The sequence below is a fragment of the Hippopotamus amphibius genome, chromosome 11, assembly GCF_030028045.1.
Source record: "Hippopotamus amphibius kiboko isolate mHipAmp2 chromosome 11, mHipAmp2.hap2, whole genome shotgun sequence".
Taxonomy (NCBI): Eukaryota; Metazoa; Chordata; class Mammalia; order Artiodactyla; family Hippopotamidae; genus Hippopotamus; species Hippopotamus amphibius.
Genome location: NC_080196.1, coordinates 73,610,553 through 73,629,237, shown reverse-complemented (window position 1 = coordinate 73,629,237; position 18,685 = coordinate 73,610,553). Strand labels below are relative to the sequence as shown.

Below are 18,685 nucleotides of genomic sequence, written 5' to 3'. Positions count from 1 at the left end.
TCTCTGAGATGGCACCGTCCTCAATTAGGCAGGTCTAACTTGACATGGTAGATTCCTTGGTGTAGGTAGATGGATGGAACCTGAGACCTCTTTTTTCTTAAAGATTTACTGTGCGACCACTCAGCCTTCTGCTGCCACCCGTGACCTATGATTTCAAGCTTCGCCTGAGAGGGAGCACGTGCTCTCGGGTCCTAAGTCCTAGATTATCTGATGTTTTGTGTGTGGTGACAAACTGATGGGAGATGATGGTGCCTGCAAAGGGCCAGAGATCCTTGATTATGTGATCAAAAGATGACACCTAGTGCTGACATGTTCCATAAAGAGAACAATCGCTATGCAGATACAGTAACGCTTTTTCAATGACTGCTTCTCAGCCACAGCCCTCGTGTCTGTGCCACTGGCTATCACACCACTGTTCTCGTTTTTCAGCTGCGGAGAAGCTTTTCTTTCACACGACCAAACACAATTTAGCCCTCTCTATAGCATGCTTTATGACACATTACTACAGCTGTTGGTTTACATGTAAAAAAAATAAAAATTACAAAGACATTTCTGTGCATAGCGCCTGATACAGAGACCAAACCTTTAATGCCTGCAAATTTTTTTTTTCTTATAGCAATAGCAGCAAGCGAAGCAGGACAACCACCACCATATTCTAACATGTGGACCCTTTATTGTCTAACCGATATGAATCAACAAAGTCGCCCATCACCGCCACCTGCACCTGGGCCTTTCCCCCAAGCAACCCTCTATTTATCTAATTCTAAGGATCCACAGTTTCTGCAGCACCCACCGAAAGTTACTTCTCCAACTTATGTGATGATGGATGACAGCAAGACGACCCGTGCCCCGCCTTTTATTTTAGTGGGCTCAAATGTTCAGGAGGCACAGGATTGGAAGCCTGTTCCTGGACATGCTGTTGTTTCCCAGTCAGATGCCTTGAAGAGATATGCTGCAGTGCAAGTACCCATTGCTGTTCCTGCAGATCAGAAATTCCAGAAACACACCCCCAACCCACAGAATGCTAGTCCTCCTACAAGTGGACAAGATGTCCCCAGACCACAAAGCCCAGTTTTTCTTTCTGTTGCTTTCCCGGTAGAAGATGTAGCCAAAAAAGGTTCAGGATCTGGTGACAAACGTACTCCCTTTGGAAGTTACGGTATTGCTGGAGAAATAACCGTGACTACTGCCAATGTTCGCAGAGCAGAAACTTAAAAGTGGCAGGTAAATTCTCCCATAATACGTGGGCCTTAACACACTTGAGTTTTCAGCAATTTGACTTGCTGGCCTAGAGAATGAGATACTTTGACAGTGGATAGAGACATGCAGTGTGTGGGGGTGCTCGCTAATCTGACGTGGCTACTGCCCCCGCCTCCCTTACCACCAGTTACTGCTAAACACTTGGCAGGGGCCCTGCACCACAGTGATTCACACCAAGGATCTGGTACGTGAAACATGCACCCATCAACTGACGCAGTTACCTTTAAAAACTTGGTTCTGTGTCTAGCTCCACAGAAGATGCCAAAGGGATGGATTAGCAAAAAGAAAAGACATAGTCTTAGGGGGGATTTTATAACCCAGTTCGCAGGTTTCAGGGGTGGGGAGGAGCCAAGTGAGAGATCACATATGGAGCACCCGGCCAGTGCGGTGAGAGAGCTGCCTCAGAGTGAATACTTACAGCAGGAGGGATAGGTTGGAAACACATTCAAGAGCTAAAGGGATAAGTAGCATTAACCATAGATAAGATAGTTTATCACTCACAAATCATTAAAAACTTTTTATTCAATCAGTACTTAATACCACGTACACTGCTAGCCTCTCCTCCCCCACGTGTGTACAGCAGAGCGAGCAAAACATGGAGCCACACCTTAGCGGGAGAGGAGGACAAAAACGTAAATTACATGTGAAGTATTAGGAAGAAAACAAGTAGGTATTGATACAGGTCCTCCTCTATTAGATGGGGTGTTCGGGCCCAGATATAAATTGACGCTGGCGTAGGAGAAGGAGCCCACAGACAGAGGCCAAGGGTTGGAAAGAGCTGGGGAGAACACATGAGGTGAAATCAGATGTGAAGAGGGGACCATGTAACTCAGGGCCCTGCCTCCCAAAGACTTGGACTGACAGTTCAGTGGGGAGCCAGGGTGACAGCAGCTGAACTTCTGATGGACAAAAGCTAGATTTCAGTTATAGGCAGCTTCAAGTAACTGTTACAGACAGCTCTGTTTTCAAAATATCTTAGGACTGTGCATTACTTACTCATACCCTCTATAGACTTTTAGTGGAGTTGTCAAAATGGCCGTTTTCGGCATGAGATGCTAGGATATCTTAGTGCAAATGCGCAGGTAACATAGTTAAGAGCTTAGTAGAAGAGCAGGAGGACAGAACTTGCATTTCTGATCATCCACTCATTTTACATGTTCAGTTTTATGATTAAACAATTCACATTATTCCTAACAGATGCCGAAAATGACATTGTTTGAGTCGACGTTCAAGGTGGAGTCTGCCACCAAGCGTAATATATCAATAAACTTCATGCAAGCATAAAACCTTGTCATCTTTCTTATTTTGTAATTTAGGGAGTATACAAACATACAAACGCAACAGGTCTTAGAACTTTTCAGACTTGTGATATGACACAATAGCATTTTCCAACTCTTATGTATACACTGTAAAAAAAAAAAAAAAATTTAACATTTCCACTCTAGCAATTTTCTAGCAAGGTTATTTCCGTATTTGGCATTCACACCAAATGAATGCAGGGGCACCTTGCTCTAACTCTGTATTTACCCAGAGAACACTGAATAGCAGGTGAGCTCTCTGGCCCTAGGGACCCTGGCAGCACAAGGACCTTTTTGTAAAGACACTCTCAATAACTTGGGACCCTATTAAGTGCAACATTAGTATATTTGAAAGTTTAAAAGAAACCACACTATTTTGAACATTCTAAAGCATTTATTTAGCATCGAGTAGATTATTTCATTATAACACTTAACTTCAAGACAGCCATTAAAATAACTTACTGGCAGCTACCTAAGGCCCCTTGGAGCAGTATCTGTCTGGGGTTGGGTGGATAAATACATAAGATTAATGCACCCCAATTAAAGGGGCGAAGCTACTGTACAGTAGGTCTCCGTACATATCGTAAGTACATAGGTGCCTTGCAAACCTGAAATGCACAAGACCTCCTTTTATATAGTTTGATACTTATAATACATGAGTACAACTGAATTTCTCTGGTGGCATCTGCCACTGGAAGTTGAAGCATTTAAAAAGGTTTGTCATTATGTAATGGTGACTAAAATCTATATTTCTAGGGTATTGTGGTGAATTGCTGGGTTTTATACATATTTTCAATCAAATGTACAATTCAAACACCTTTTAATTCTAATGACATTAATTATAGAAGACTGTAAAAGTAAATTTACAGCAGTAAAATGAGCAAATGAAATACCTTTTCCGGTTTATAATTTTCAAATCAGGAATCTCTCTTCTGAACAGTCAGACATTTTTTTTCTTTTTAAAGGTGGGAAGGGGTAAAATTTAGAGGATTAGTATGAAGAAAAGCCACCTTTACAAAATGACATAACCTTCTCTGTGAGCATATAAATATTATATAGGAGAATTCTAAACATTTCAAAGTTAAAACATTTAAGCATGGCAGCATAAAAATATTCAAAATAACTTGATTTGGGTTACTATATAATTCCATAAAGCTAAAGTTACATTTAGTTATAAACTTCAGTAACTATGGCAAACAACATCCATCAAAAGCATGTTCTCCAGCAGTTTCCCATACCTCTATATAAAACAGTATTCCAAATAAGCATGTTTGGATAGCAAAATTACCCATTTTTCCTAAGACTTTCATCACCAGTATCACCTTACGCCCTACTTTTGTTGGATGAAATGCAAGTTATTGTGAGAGGGTTTTTTCTTATTTTTAAAAGATGAGTAGAAACCAAGGAAGAAAATTTTAAAACATAGGTTTAAGACTTATCTGTAGATGAGCCAAACACCCCAACTTGTCTACATTTTAATAAATGTCAGGCAAATTGAAGTAGTTTCTGTCCCAGTAGCTGCCCGAGTAAAGCCAGTCCTGCGCTCCGCTGTAGGGATTAGGGCCTTGATGGAACCACCTGTTTAAAGAGAAGAGACAAGATTTATGGGGGAAACTGTTTCGGACCAGAGGGTCCCCCTGCTCCTTCACTAGCCTGCAGACTCCCTGACTGCAGAGATTCACTTCATTCTGTGAGTTAGGGATCTCCAAAGAGACTTTTAAGAAGTGTTTTTAGAGAGCATGTATATAGAATAATAGTCCAAAATAGGTAATGAGACCACCCACAAGGTTTAAGGATTTTCCACAGCATTTAGCGACAGTACTTGTCTAATTGTTCCCCTAAGCCCGTTCCTTACTTTGCACTAGAAAGCATTCTTTTATGCAATGGGGAATAAGGAATTAGGATAAGGAAATCAACTTTTACAACATACCTACAGTAATATGAAGATGCCTGATTCAGAGTAAATGCCCCCCCGCCCAACTCTCAGTTTCATTTTACAAATGAGGAGCGCAATGTCAGAGAAGTGAAATAACCTGCCCAAGCTAGTCACTGATATCAAAGTTATTTTAAAGACCATGATTTTTCAAATATACGATGCTACACACAATCCACTGAAATAAATCTGATCCAAATCTTCCTGGGTCTCCATACTAATATAGAGTCATAGGCCTGCATCTAGCTTTTAACATCTTAACCTGTCTGATCAAATTCTAGAAAGAGCTGCCCAAATTTTCTTGCCCTTTAAAAAACAAGTTACCAACTTCCCACATTCCCAGCTTTCTTTGGTAATGGAAATGCAAAATTACTTGTTCAAAAGGTTCAAATTTCAATTTTTGTAACATTTTCTAATATGATTTAGTTTCCAGAGTAATATTTATGAAAATAGTTTCATATGTCTGTCACTCTTTCCAAATACAAATTGCCTCTAAAAATATTTAACAATTAGAGTGAGGTTAGATTTGTTTGATAAATCCCAAGTGGTCCTATTAATTACTGCAGCACCACCTAAGACAGAAAAAAAAGCTTCAGATTAGGCTAATTCCTTAAAGGCTGATACAGTAAATGCCCACTAGGCCAGATTGTCTAGATTATTACAAAATTATTTTGCTTCTGGGACTCTTCCCTAATTAGAAAATTTAGAAGTCTACTTTAAATGATCAAGATATGTGTTTTCAGACTTTGATAACCAAGCTGGGAATACTTTAAGGAACGACTGTTTGATCAAACCCAAAGAATTTTTGTCTAATATGAAGTATGTAATTTTACTCCTTTTGGTTTCAAAAGTCCAAACAGTAAAAGCACTTTTCTAGTCAGGCTTAGCAAAATCAAGCACTTCAGAAATTCAAGCAAATCAAAATCAAGGTAATCAAAAATAATTCTAAAAATTAACCAAGCCTCAGGCCTGTGCCACAGGATTTCTTCCATACAAAGTGGACAACAGGAAAGTCAACTGCAAAGGGACTTTGCAGAAAGGCAGATTCAATAGCAAAGGACTTTTTTGTTGTTGTTGTTACATGGAAGCCAAGTTCTCTAAAGGCCATGTCTGCAAGGCCTCCCTCTGGGGAGCACTTGTTCTTGGGGAGAGTTGGAACACGGCACTGCAGGTGAGCACCTCAGATCTGAAGGTCTGAGACAAGGGACTAGAGTTTCTCTCAACGTCTGGTCTCCTAATTTCCAGCACTCGTGTCTGGAAACCTCTGCTGCCATCAACGTACCCCCTCCACATACAGAAAAGTCCACGTTGTCTTTCCAAAGTCTTATTAAACATTTTAGGCAAGCATGGACAAAGGAAAAGGGGGGCAGCAGGAGGAGGTGTCTTTGTTCTTCGTTAACCTTTAGTCAATGTTTCTGAGTCTACAGAGTCCATGGGTCTATATCAGTAAAATAACATTCGATACGATACTAGTCCTGCATGATGCTCGTACTGGGGGAGGAGGTGACTTCAATTATTTTGGCCTCATCACCCACCTTCTCTCCAAATCCTGTGTCTCTCACTAGTCCCCTCACATCCTCCCTGCATAGCCCCGCTTGTTAAGGTCTCGGGTCTCCTCTAGGAAAACAGCGCAGGGTCACCAGCAGCCACTTCCACATGCGGGAGCCAGAGTTTATGCCTGAAAAACCCCAGAGCCTGAACTCTCTGCCAATGCAACTGCATCAACAGGAAAGCCAGCTTTTCGTGTGGAAGAATTCGGGACAGGTTACAGTAAGCTTCTGGGTTTGCTTTCTGAGGGGCTGGTTTCAGCTCTACCCAGCAGAACATGTTCCTTTACAAACTGCCCCACCCCAACCCCGACACACTAAACCAAGCTGTTCAAAAAGCACAGTACTGGTCAGGAGAAGACCCAGTCAGTGAACGCCACCTCTCACCACCACTGGGAAAGGGCTCCAAGCACACATTCTTTCAACAAAGGCTCAGAGGTCCATCTTTAATTTCTGTATATTCATATAAGATCTACTGATGCTGAGACAGCGGGAGAAGCAAGCATGCGTAAGGCTCCAAACCGGAGCTCATAAATGTAGTTTCTAGGTTTATTTTCAGGCTACCACACAACTGTCTAAAGCTCCTTGCTTTCTGCATGTAAAACGTTACCTGACAGTAAATATCGTTAGTGGACTTTTCGCTTACTTTACACACTTGAAAACGTGGCCAGAAAAATAAAGGAGTTATTAATTAGAAATTGGGAATTCCTTGATGGTCCAGTGGTTAGGACTTGGTGCTCTCACCGCCCTGGGCCTGGGTTCAAACTCTGGTCATGGAACTAAAATTCCACAAACCATGCGGCATGACCAAAAAAAAAAAATACAAAAAAATTTAGAAATACAATACAAAGTGGGTTTTCTGCAAAAGAGACTAGAAATAACGATTAAAATCTATCAAATCTTTTCAGAAAGGACCGCAGTAAAACAATGTACTTTTGGTTTTTGCGGTTCTTTCTAATCATGGTCTGCGGCATACTTCTCCGTGAGCAAATCTCTTACATGCAACACACCAGCATCTGGTTTCTTCACATACAACGAAGGGGCTCGCAGACTAACGGCTTTCCAGCGCTTGCCTGGGCCCGGCACGTGTGCGGGTGGGAGAAGGTGCACCCGGCCGCTCAGGCCTCGTCCTGCCCGAGCGGCTCTGTGGCCACGTGTTCTGTACATGCAGATTCTTTATGCATTCATTGGCAAAAAAGATTTTGATGCTAACAAAAAAGTCCAAAATCCACTGGACTAGATAATATCTAAGGTCATTCCTAGTTCTAATAAATGTGTAAGACACAGCAGGGCTACCAATACCTACTAAACTGCTTGCGAAATTATGCCCACATTGGCTCTGAAATTTATTGAATAACTTTGAATAATGGGACAATGGTTTTCTATTATGTAATAAAAACGAAGAAAATGTTTTTCTTCTATTCCTGTTTACAAGGGATGCTATTACTCAATATAAGTGACTAAGTAACTCCTGATTCTTAAAAAAAAAAAACTTTCAATACTTGCACATTTTATTGCCCAGTTTCTGTTTCTGAATGGAATCCAAGATGTCACTTTAACAAACTGTATTTCCGTGATATGTCAAATCCCTTGTGTCTGGAAGCGTAAAGGCATTGTCTAAATATCCTTGATACATGATATATGTATAAGCAAACAGCCCTACGATTTACTCATATAAAAGCAAATGGCTCCAAACCTACTTTGTGCCGAAATCTGTAACTCTACCTTTCTTCTTAAAAATAGAAGGGACAGTGTTTTGGTGGATAAGGAGGAAAGATAGGTTGGTTAATTGACACTTACCTGTGATAACTGTGCAGGAATATTTTAACCTTAATTTCCAAATAATCCCTCTTCTATGCACACATGCAGCCCTTTCAGCTTGAACTTGGGCAGTGGAAATTACTTTTCTCTCAGGCCGGGGGACAACGCGCAGGCTGTAGCGAGCCCCACTCTGCAGTCCCACATCTGCCAGCCCCTCCTCGACCCCAGCCCCTCAGCGCACCTCGTCTTCCAGTCCTCCTCCGACTTGGACCGGTTCTTGCGGGCCGCTCTTTGTTTCTCCTCAAGTCGCTTTTTTTCTTCACTAGCTTGATCTAGAATCAGCACATCAGTGAAAAACAGTTATTCTGCAAGTAAAGACCACACGGCACAGCACTAGGCACAATCACGTTATGGAGTCAGGCATTAGCACACCTCCATTTTATCAGAACACAAACACCAGACATCACGTTAAAATTTTAAAACATCCCTAAGCCAGCACTCAAGAACTGGTCCTCTCCTTCTACCGCCTTTGCCCGTAACAACCTCTGCATTTACCCAAAATGTCTGCTTATTCTTAAGGCCAAAAAAGTCATGTTAAAATGCTTCAGTGAAAAACTGGGTGGAAAAATTGAATACATGTGAAAATTTTCTTAATTCTTAGACCTCACAGAGCTCCTTTAGATTCCATTTATAAGAAATTTAAACAATTTTCCAAAGTGCTGTTGCACTGTCTCGCTGATAGTTCAAAGGGAGGGTCAGTGTTTAGTTAGAGCAGGGTTTCTCAGCCTCGGCCCTGATGACCCACTGCACCCCCGATCCTTCGTGGGGGGCCGTCCTGGGCACAGCAGGACATCAGCAGCACCCAGAGCCTCCATCCACTAGATGCCAGCAGCAGTTCCCCAGCTGTTTCAGCCGAAGTCTCTAGGTGTGGCCACATGTCCCCTGGGGGAAAAACTGTCCCCCTTTGGAGAACCACTGAATTAGGAGAAATTTAATAGCACAAGATAAAGATGTTAGAATTAACTAAGACCAAGCACTTCTTTGAGGCTCACAAGGTGCTATTCTGAAATATATGGTAAAATAACTAGTCAGAATATGGTTAAAGTTGACAAAGATGCTATTATTTTCGCAAATTCCCCTCTAACATGTAAGATATGCCTCTCGCCACATGTACTACATTAGATTATCAGGGAGTATCACTGAGACAATGAAACACGAGCTCCTAAGGTCCACCTCAGATTTCCAAATTTAAAACAAAATTTACTGAATTTAAATTGAATTTTAATTTTAAAAAATCTCTAAGACTAAAGATGCCTGTGCTAACATACAAAATGCTGACAGTGACCAGGAAGAAAACAAACCATCCTCCTCAAAGAAATCAAGCTTCACTGGTGCCACCATCGGGTGCTAGTTACCTATTTCCCCGTTTTCCATGGCTCTGATGTCAGGCCGTAGCCTGCAGTCTGTCTTAGGAATCACACTCTCCATTTCCTTGTCAACTTCATTCAAAACCATTGCAAAGCTAGTAAAATTATACATCTGAAAAGAAGAAAATGTTCAATTAACATATACCAGGACATAAAAGCAGAATGAAACCCTGAAGGTAGAAAGATTTGACAATGATCCCCCATCTGCTCTGTGGTGACGGCGGCTGGCCTTTCTCAGACCACACAGCTCAGTGTTTTCACCCCAGTCAATGCCACCTGTGGGCATCTGTCTCAAAGAGACCCCCTGAGCAGGCCTCCCAGCATGAATGTCCTCCACCCCCACCTCCTCAAAGGAGATTCTTCATTAAAATCCTTACCTGCTCTATCTGGCTGCATCACCTTGTATTTAACGACAGCCAGTCTTGCTCCTCAGTAACTGTTAGGAAGCCCCCCAAAGCCCCACCCCACAGCATCCTAGCCAGCCAGACACCAGGAGGCCCAGGCGGCAGGAATGCCAGGTGAGAAGCCGCAGAGGGATGACTGAGGAGCTTCGATGGCCACCCGCCTCTGCCTGGTCCCGCCTGGGCCGGGGAAAGAGCACCGTCAGAGCCAAGTGACAGGCAGCTGCTGTGGGCACGCAGCCTCACCTGGGCCGAATTGGGAGGCCGCGGGGCTATCCGCCACAGGAGGACGCTCCCAGGGATGACTAACACACTCTCGGAATCTGGCACGGGCATCTCATCCGACTCCTCAGAAGCGCTCACCTGGAAGAACCAACATGAACAGAACTGAAATGTTTTAAAAAGAATATACTTACAAATTGTAAAATAAGCACCACTGATTGCACAGCATTAGACTGTGACCGTATGAGGGCCGGGGCACCGTGACTTTCTCGTTTTCACATCCTCACCTTTCAACCCAGGCCAGGGAGCCAATAAATGCTGGGCGAGTAAGTGCCGTGAGCCTCATGTGTTCCCTTGTTTAGAGTTACATGCATTCAAGGCCTGATCACCACCGTCATCACCAGTGTGCCTTCACTATTGTTTTAATATTTTTAAAGCTTTTTTGAAGCCAAAATGACTCATTTAAGTATTTATTAGAACATTATGAGGGCAAGAAAAGGTTAAATTTTTGGAGCATTTAACTAAATTTATCAGTGACACAAACCAGTAGGGATCCTGAAAGCACTCAATAAAAAGATTTAAAAAGATGTTAGGCTAAAAAAGAAACTAACACTTCCTCTAGCTGCCCCCCTCCAATCCTCCCTCCACGCCCCGGGCAGAGCCATGCTAGCAGCTCTCTGTATATTTAGTCCTTAAGTAATAAACCCATGAAGTTTTATATATAAAGGATTTAAACCTTTGGAAGACTAATATTCCCAATGTCACAGTTATCAAATCTAGAACTACTGGCTGAGATATGCACTTTTAAAAACAGCAGCAGGGGACTTCCTAGGTGGCGCAGTGGTAAAGAATCCGCCTGCCACTGCAGGGGACAAGGGTTCGAGCCCTGCTCTGGGAAGATTCCACATGCCGCGGAGCAACTAAGCCCGTGCGCCACAACTATTGAGCCTGTGCTCTAGAGCCCGTGAGCCACAACTATTGAGCCCACGTGCCGCAACTACTGAAGCCCACGCACCTAGAGCCCATGCTCCACAAGAGAAGCCATGGCAATGAGGAGCCTGCACACCACAATGAAGAGTAGCCCCTGCTTGCAGCAACTAGAGAAAGCCCCATGTGTAGCAACGAAGACCCAATGCAGCCAATAAATAAATAAAATTAATTAATTAAAAAAAAAAAAACAAAAAACAGCAGCAGGGAGGGGACAACACTGGTGAGAAGCTTCCCAAGGCATCTGAATACACTTGGGAGCACCAGAAATCCGCGGTGGCCTCTGCCCAGGGGAGGCGAGACTAGACGGGGTGGAGCGTGAGGATGGCGTCTCTCTCCACGGGGCAGGGCTGTTTTTCCACAAAGACTGACTGGGGGTTTCTGGGACACCAGGGGAATTTCCTGGAGTTTCGCCAACATCCTCCTCTGCCCTCCGCCACCCCACCTGTGTTAAAGGGAGGGCGAGGCCATGTCTTGGCCAAGCTGCCTTGTGTTGGCTGAGCCGCCACCCAGGAGTCGGGGTCGGGGCCCGGGACCCTGCAGAACTTCCTTCTCCAGCCCCGTCAGTCTCGGTGTCACTGCAGACGTGTTCGTGCACCTCCCGGAAGGAAGGGGAAGCAGCGGAGACCCGGGTGGAGGAGGAAAGCGGACTGTGCGCAGAGACAAGGCAAGGAGGGGAGGAGAAGGCTGGGCCAGGGAAGCGGTGCTGCAGTCAACTGACCAGCTGCTCTGCCCTGGGACCCTTTGTAACCGGTTTACAAAGAAGGTCACTTAGATGTACACCTTCTGTTTTTGAGGAACGTTAGGGCTTCCTAATTCTGCACATGTAAGAGTCACCCAAAAGGGTCCCAGAGAGCACGACGCGGGGGGGTGAGGGAAGCCAGGAGCCGCGAGCTCTGAGACGGTGTTCGGGCACCAGTGTGATGCTCAGAGCAGACGGGACCTGAGCTGTCTTCACCAGGAGCCCTTGACCTCTGTCAACTCATGGGACGTGTGGGTGCTATTACTGCCCCATTTTACGAGGTGCTGCGGGAGAGAGAGGGTGGGCATCTGCCCAAGACGAACCACTGAGACGTGGGGGAGGTGGGCTTCTAAGCAGAGCTCGTGCTCAGAACTGTGATGCCCGTTACCGGTAAGTAATCAGTCCTCCGATGCTTCCTGTCCAAACAGGTACAACCTCTCTTTAGCTCAGAGTCTGACAAGAAGCTGTGGCCTCACACTGGAAGAATCTAATGTTAAACTGTCCCTCAGTTAAGAGGAAGCCTAGTAAAAGGAAGACAGCCATCCAGGAATGACTCCCTTAACTGTGATGCTCTCAGCGTCAGGGATCTCAGATACGGAAGAGGGCAACACAACTGCTCTAAGCATGAAAACGTATGTGATCAGTCTGGGTGAAATTTCAAGTATTCAAATGATCTCAACTGCTAATGCACATAAACAGAAAGGAGACAAGGACATGTGTCTCACTAAGATGCCTCCAACTTTGCAAAGCGATGTGAATTCTATGCCGCAGGTGTAACTGCACGGCACACGCACATATTCCACAGGAGTTACATCAACATCCGCTACCCAGGCAGACCATCTGTTCATTAAGAAGGTTCAGGAGAAAAATTACATGCATTAGCACCAGATATAAAAGGTCACACTGTGACCCACTAACACGCCACCTCCAAAAGGATTAGTACAAATTCAGAGAGTCCAGGGATTCCTTCGATACCACCTTCCAGGATGTTCACCTGTTTGCTGTTCTTCTTCTCTTCAGTATTTTTCTTATCATTTTTTTTGTAAGCATCAAATGTGGCGGGGTCAACACTGTATAAACATTCTGTCCACTTCCCATAGAGAGCACAGAGCTTCTTTTTGCTGACAAGAGAAACTGACGTTTAGTCAACAATTAAACCAGTGTTTTGCTATAATTAAATATTATTATAAAGATGCTTACAAATCAGATTCTTTTAAAGAAATAGATATTTCTTTGCAGAAGAAAGAGTTTTTCAATTTACTGAAATGCTTGTTTCCCAGGCAATGGCAGATTTTAATAACAACATTTTAGTGAACGATACCCATACCATTCAACATTTAAAGTGGAAACTTTACCTTTTATCTTGAATGTAGCCTTCAACTTTGTGTAATTCCTTACCAAAAAGGCCACATGGCTTAAAATTCAACACACATTTGTCCCCAGTCCTGTAAAGGACATAGTGAGTTCACGTTACCATTCAATATGGAAGCAGCAGGAAAGAACAGTGACTGTGATAACCTTTCTAGCAGCACCTGCTCTTTACTTTCTAACGCATGCCAGGCTCCCCACAGAGAGTATCATAATTAATCCACAATCAGCACTGGACCCACCATGAAGAAAAAGTAAGCAGGGTTCATAAAAAATAAGTGACTTGCTGTTACGGAATGAATAACTGCCCCCCAAATTCATGTGGTGAAGCCCCAGTTACTCACGCGAGGATATTTGGGGGTAATCAGGTCGTAAGGGGGGAACCCTCACGAATGGGATCAGTGCTCTTCTGAGAAGAGATGCGGAGAGATGACCCCTCCCTCTGCCATGCGACAACACAGGAAGACGGCCAACTTCAAACAGGAAGAGGGCCTTCACCCAGCATCAAATCTACCAGTGCCCTGACCTGGGACTTCCCAAGCCTCCAGACCCATGAGAAATAAACGTCTGCTGTTGAAGCCACCCAGTCCATGGTGCTCTGTTACAGCAGCCCAAGCCGACTAGGACACTGGCCTAAGGTCACAGAGTAGCATCTGAACCCAACTCTTTTCAACGTTCCTATTCCTCCTGCCATCCACCCCCATGTGCACCACGCAAACAGTGTGAGCTGAGGGAAGCGGGAATGGAGAGTCCCCGAGACTGTGGAAGCTCTGAGTTCACCAGTCTCCCCTAATCAGGAACTTTAATAAAGGCTCCGCTCTTTAAACAGATGGGCTTCTATTTACTGCAGAGCTATACTGCCTGGTTCTTAGATTATCATCAGGCTCTACTAGAGCTTTGAAAGGAGGACTGCCGGCACCCCCTGATGACAACTGCAGGGACGGGGGGGCGGGGGCGGGTGCTGAAGCGCCTCACTTGTGGTTTGTGATCTCCACATTGCCGTACTGCTCAATCCAGAGCTTCCCCACAATGATGTTGTGCACACAGCAGGTAGGGTTTGTCCATGTGTATGCTTCACTGTGTCTAGAAAACAGAAAGAAAACCAAGCCCAGAAAAATAAGTGAGAAGTGTTACTCGGTTTAAAAAGTGCATTTGCCTCAAACGTCATTACTCAGGATAACACATCAGGCTGCTGAACAGGACTAAACATCGAAGACCGTAAAAACTCTGCCGGTATTAATCACAGTAAAATGGGTACCATCTGACTACTCATCGTTTCCTAAAAGGATGCAAAAGCTTAAGGAAAAAACTCTATACTTCTACCAAACTCCAAACAAACTACGTACATAATCATCTTAAGCATGAAAAGTTTGGTGAAAAGATAATAAATAAAATTAAATTAGAGGCATAAAATAAAAATGGTCTATTTAGTACTTTCCAGCTCACCAAAGGGAAAATTTGTATATATGAATAAGCTCCAATTTTACACATCCTTAGCTTTTGAAAACATTCATTTTACATCTTCGTACATTTATGTTTAAATTTATTTTTAATTTACAAACAGTAAAATTCACTCTTCTTGGTGTATCTAGCTCTGTGAGCTTTATTAGCGCATGTGTAGATATTCGTAACTACTACAATCACAATACAGAACAGTTCCGTCACACCCTCCACAAATTCCCTTATGCTGCCCCTCCCCCATCCCTAATCCCTGAACAACTCATCTGTGCTCCACTGCAATAGGTTTGCCTTTTCCAGAATGTCATATAAATGGGATAATACACCATGTCACCTTTTGAGATTAGTTTCCTCATTTGTATAATGCATTTTAAATTCTATGTATCAATAATTTGCTATCTCTTATTTCTGAGTAGTATTCTACTATATGGATGTATCATAGTTTAACCATTTACTCACTGTAGGATACTGGATTGCTTTCAGTTCTCGGTGATTATGAATACTACTACTATAAACATCTGGGCACAGGTCTTTGTGAAAACATGTCTTTATTTCTCCAGAGTAACGCCTAGGAGTGGGTACCTGAGTCACCTGGTTAACACAGGGTTAACTCTGTAAGAAACTGCCACACTGTTCTGCAGTGGCTCTACCATTTCAGATGCCCCCCAGCAATATATGAGATTTCTAGTTGCTCTACATCCTTGCCAGCACATGGTACTGCCAGTTCTAAAAATTATTTTTGTTTTAGACATTCTAATAGGTGCATAATGCGATCTCACTATGATTTAATTTTGTATTTCTCTAATGACTAACGCTGTTGAGCATGTTTCTGTGTCCTCATTTGTCATCCACATGTCTTTCTGGTGAAGTATCTGTTCACACCTGTTGCCCAGTTTCTTACTGGATTCTTTGCTTCCTTATTGTCTTGAGAATTCTTTACATATTCTAGATACAAGTCCTTTGTTGATAAATGATCTGCAAATCATGTTTATCCATCTATAGCTTGTCTCTTCATTCTCTGAAGAGTTTTTCACTGAGCAAAGAGTTTTTCATTTTGATAAAATCTAATTTATCAATTTTGTCTTTTCTAGACTATGCTTTGGTATTATATCTATAAGATGTCATTGCCTAATCCAAGGACATAAAGATTTTCTCCTGTCTCTTTCCAAAAGCTTACAGTTGTACATTAGATTTTAGTCTATGATCTATTTTTGTTTAAGGTATGAAACATAAGTATGTAAGTTGAGGTTTGTTTTTTAACATACGCACATCCAACTGTTCCCACACCATTTGTGGAAAGGACTGTCCTTCTTCACTGAATTGTGTTTTCACCTTTGTCAAAAATCAGTTGACCACATTTCTGTGGGTCAGTTTTTGGACTCTATTCTCTGTTCCACTGATGTATGTGTCTACCCTTTTGTCAATACATCACTGTCTTGATCACAATACTTTAGTTTTAAGTCTTAAAATTATAAAGTGGGAGTTCATCAGTTCTGCTCTTCCTTTTCAAGATTGTTTGGCTGTAATGTCTCCTTTGTCTTTCCATATAAATTTTAGGATCAACTTCTTTTTATCAAAAATCATCCTGGGGCTTTTTAATTTCGATTGTGTTAATATAAATCGCTTATAGATCAATTAGGGGAGAAATGACATCTGAGTTACATTCAGGCTTCCAAGTATAGTGAGACACAGTATGACTCTCCATTACTCAGTCTTTGATCACTGTACTCAGTGTTTTACAGTTTTCAGCATGTGGATCCTGCAAGTACTGTATTATCTTCATTCTGCTATTGAGCCTATCCTAGTTATTATATTTGTTACCATATTTTTTCAGTACTAAAATTTCTAGAAATACTTTTTTTTTCTTTGCGCGAATGTCCTTCTATTCATTTTAAGAGTGTTCACCTTTATGTCATGGAGCATAGTTATAACAGCTGCTTTAAAGTCTTTGATACAAGTTTAATAACTGAGTCACCTTGAGATTAGAGTCTGTTTATTGTTTTTTCTCCTTTCTTTCTCTCTCATACAAGGAGATTATAGAGTATTTGTTTTTCTCTGACTTACTTCACTTAGCATAATGTCCTTGAGGTCCATCCATGTTGTTGCAAATGGCAAGATTTCATTCTTTTTTACATCTGAATACTCCTCTGTGTGTGTGTGTGTGTGTATGTACACCACAATTTCTTTATCCATTCATCCAATGACGGACACCTGAGTTGTTTCTATATCTCGGCTGTTGTATGGAATATGTATAATATGTATAATAATGCTACAGTGACATGGGGTGCAGATATGTTTCTGAGTTAGTGTTTTTTTCTTTGGGTAAATAATCAGAAGTGGAATTGCTGGATCATGGTAGTTCCACTTTAATTTTCTGAGGAACCTCCAAACTGTTCCCTTTCCTCCACATCCTCACCAATACTTATTTCTAGTCTTTTTGGTAACAGTCATTCTAAGAGGTGGGAGGTGATACCTCATTGTGGTTTGATTTGCATTTCCTTGACGGTTAACAATGTAGAGCATCTTTTCATTTACCTGTTGAGTATCTGTATGTCTTCTTTGGAAAAATGTCTAGTCAGTTCTTCTGCCCATCTTTTAATCGAATCTTCTCTCTCTTTTTTTTTTTTTTTTTGCTATTAAGTGGTATCAGTTCACATATTTTGGATGTCAGCCTATTATCAGATATATGATTTGCAAACACTTTCTCCTATTCAGTAGGCTGCCTTTTCATTTTGTTGCTGGTTTCCTTTACTGTGCAGAAGCTTTTTAGTTTGATATAGTCCCCCTTGTTTATTTTTGCTTCTGTTCTTTCTGGTGTCAGATTCAAAAAAATCATTGCCAAGACGTATGTCAAGGAGCCTGCTGCCTATGTTTTCTTCTAGGAGTTTTATGGTTTTCAGTCTTACATTTAAGTTTGTAATCCATTTTGAGTTAATTTTTGTGTATGATATAAGATAGTGGTCAGGTTTCATTCTTTTGCATGTGTCTATCCAATTTTCCCAACACTATTTATCAAAGAGACTGTCCTTCTTCCATTGCATATTCTTGCCTCCTTTGTCATAAATTAGTTGACCCTATCTGCATGGACTTATTTCTGAGCTCTCTAATTTGTTCCATTGATCTATGTGTCTGTTTTTATGCCAATACCACATATTTTAATTACTATAGCTTTGTAATATAGTCTGAAAGCAGGGACCATGATGCCTCCAGCTTTGTCCTTCTTTCTCAAGACTGCTTTCGCTATTTGAGGTCTTTTGTGATTCCATAAAAACTGCGGGACTGTCTGCTCTGTTTGTGTGAAAAATGTCATTGGAATTTTGATAGAGATTGCACTGAATCTGTACATTGCTTTGGATAGTGTGGACATTTTAACAATATTAATTTTTTCAGTCCATGAGCATAGAATTCATTCCATTTACAACTGCATCAAAAAGAACAGAATACCTAGAAATGAATTTAACCAAGGAGGTGAAAGGCCTGTATATTGAAAATGACAAGACAGTAATGAAACAAATTGAAGATGACACAAATAAATGGAGATATTTCATGGCAATCTTTTTCTATTGCAAAAGAAGAGAACTTTCGACTTACCTAATGTCTAAGATGTGCCAATGTGATTATTTCAATATTTCTTAAAGTAAATTCATTTTAAAAGATGGTTAGACAAAATATTATTACTATGATATACAGAAAGCTTGTCTCATAAGAACAGTCATGAAGTGATTAACTCCATTTTATCTTAAAATAGATCCAAAGAAACATCACAGTCAAATATCAAGTTAAACTTTTTACACCTAGGCTGATTAACAATGGCTATTGCCATGTTTGTCAAATTTTTTTACATGACGGTAGAAAATTTACACTTTATAAAAGCAGTTTCTTTTTCTTCATCTTTTGAACAACAAGGTCAGGTCTGTGTGCAAGTGTATATACTAATGAGTAGGTACACATGAAAAGAGTTAAAGGTGTGATTCCAACTCACTCAAGGAGCTCCAGGGTGATGGTTCCTTTGGGTTCTGCTTCTACGCTCTTCCCCCAGAACTTCAGTTTGGGATAGATTGAGCCATGAAAGATGAAATCATTGTTTAATCCTTCAGCATGAAACGCACTAATGGGTGGGTGATGGCTGACCTGCTCAGAGATGAGTCTGAAACCGAGGTCATCTCTTAGGATTAAAAAAAAAAAAAAAAAAAGGTAGCATTATAATACACTCTCATCACAGAATGTATATGTTATTGTCATTTCAGTCAAAAAGCAACATTAAAGTATTAAAGAAATGGA

The 18,685-nt window shown here is 41.8% G+C and overlaps 2 protein-coding genes across 12 annotated transcripts in view; one reads left to right on the top strand and one right to left on the bottom strand.

Annotated features, from left to right (window-relative positions):
* The window catches only part of CABYR (calcium binding tyrosine phosphorylation regulated), a 29,214-nt gene extending 26,675 nt beyond the window's left edge, over positions 1-2,539 (top strand). For all 3 annotated transcript variants that reach the window (XM_057698872.1, XM_057698870.1, XM_057698873.1), the window contains exons 5-6: positions 617-1,224; positions 2,458-2,539. In XM_057698872.1, the coding sequence (XP_057554855.1) occupies positions 617-1,215 (599 nt within the window). In that variant the 3' untranslated portion in view covers positions 1,216-1,224; positions 2,458-2,539. The remainder of the gene's footprint in view (positions 1-616; positions 1,225-2,457) is intronic.
* OSBPL1A (oxysterol binding protein like 1A) overlaps positions 2,536-18,685 on the bottom strand; it is a 218,925-nt gene continuing 202,775 nt past the window's right edge. For 8 of the 9 annotated variants that reach the window (XM_057698860.1, XM_057698859.1, XM_057698858.1 and 5 more), the window contains 8 exons: positions 18,387-18,569; positions 13,922-14,029; positions 12,934-13,023; positions 12,573-12,699; positions 9,874-9,990; positions 9,215-9,338; positions 8,041-8,131; positions 2,933-4,136 (listed from right to left, as the gene is read on the bottom strand). In XM_057698860.1, the coding sequence (XP_057554843.1) occupies positions 4,034-4,136; positions 8,041-8,131; positions 9,215-9,338; positions 9,874-9,990; positions 12,573-12,699; positions 12,934-13,023; positions 13,922-14,029; positions 18,387-18,569 (943 nt within the window). In that variant the 3' untranslated portion in view covers positions 2,933-4,033. Of the gene's footprint in view, positions 2,667-2,932; positions 4,137-8,040; positions 8,132-9,214; positions 9,339-9,873; positions 9,991-12,572; positions 12,700-12,933; positions 13,024-13,921; positions 14,030-18,386; positions 18,570-18,685 lie in introns of those variants that run through there. The other variant, XR_009047972.1, reaches the window with a different exon arrangement.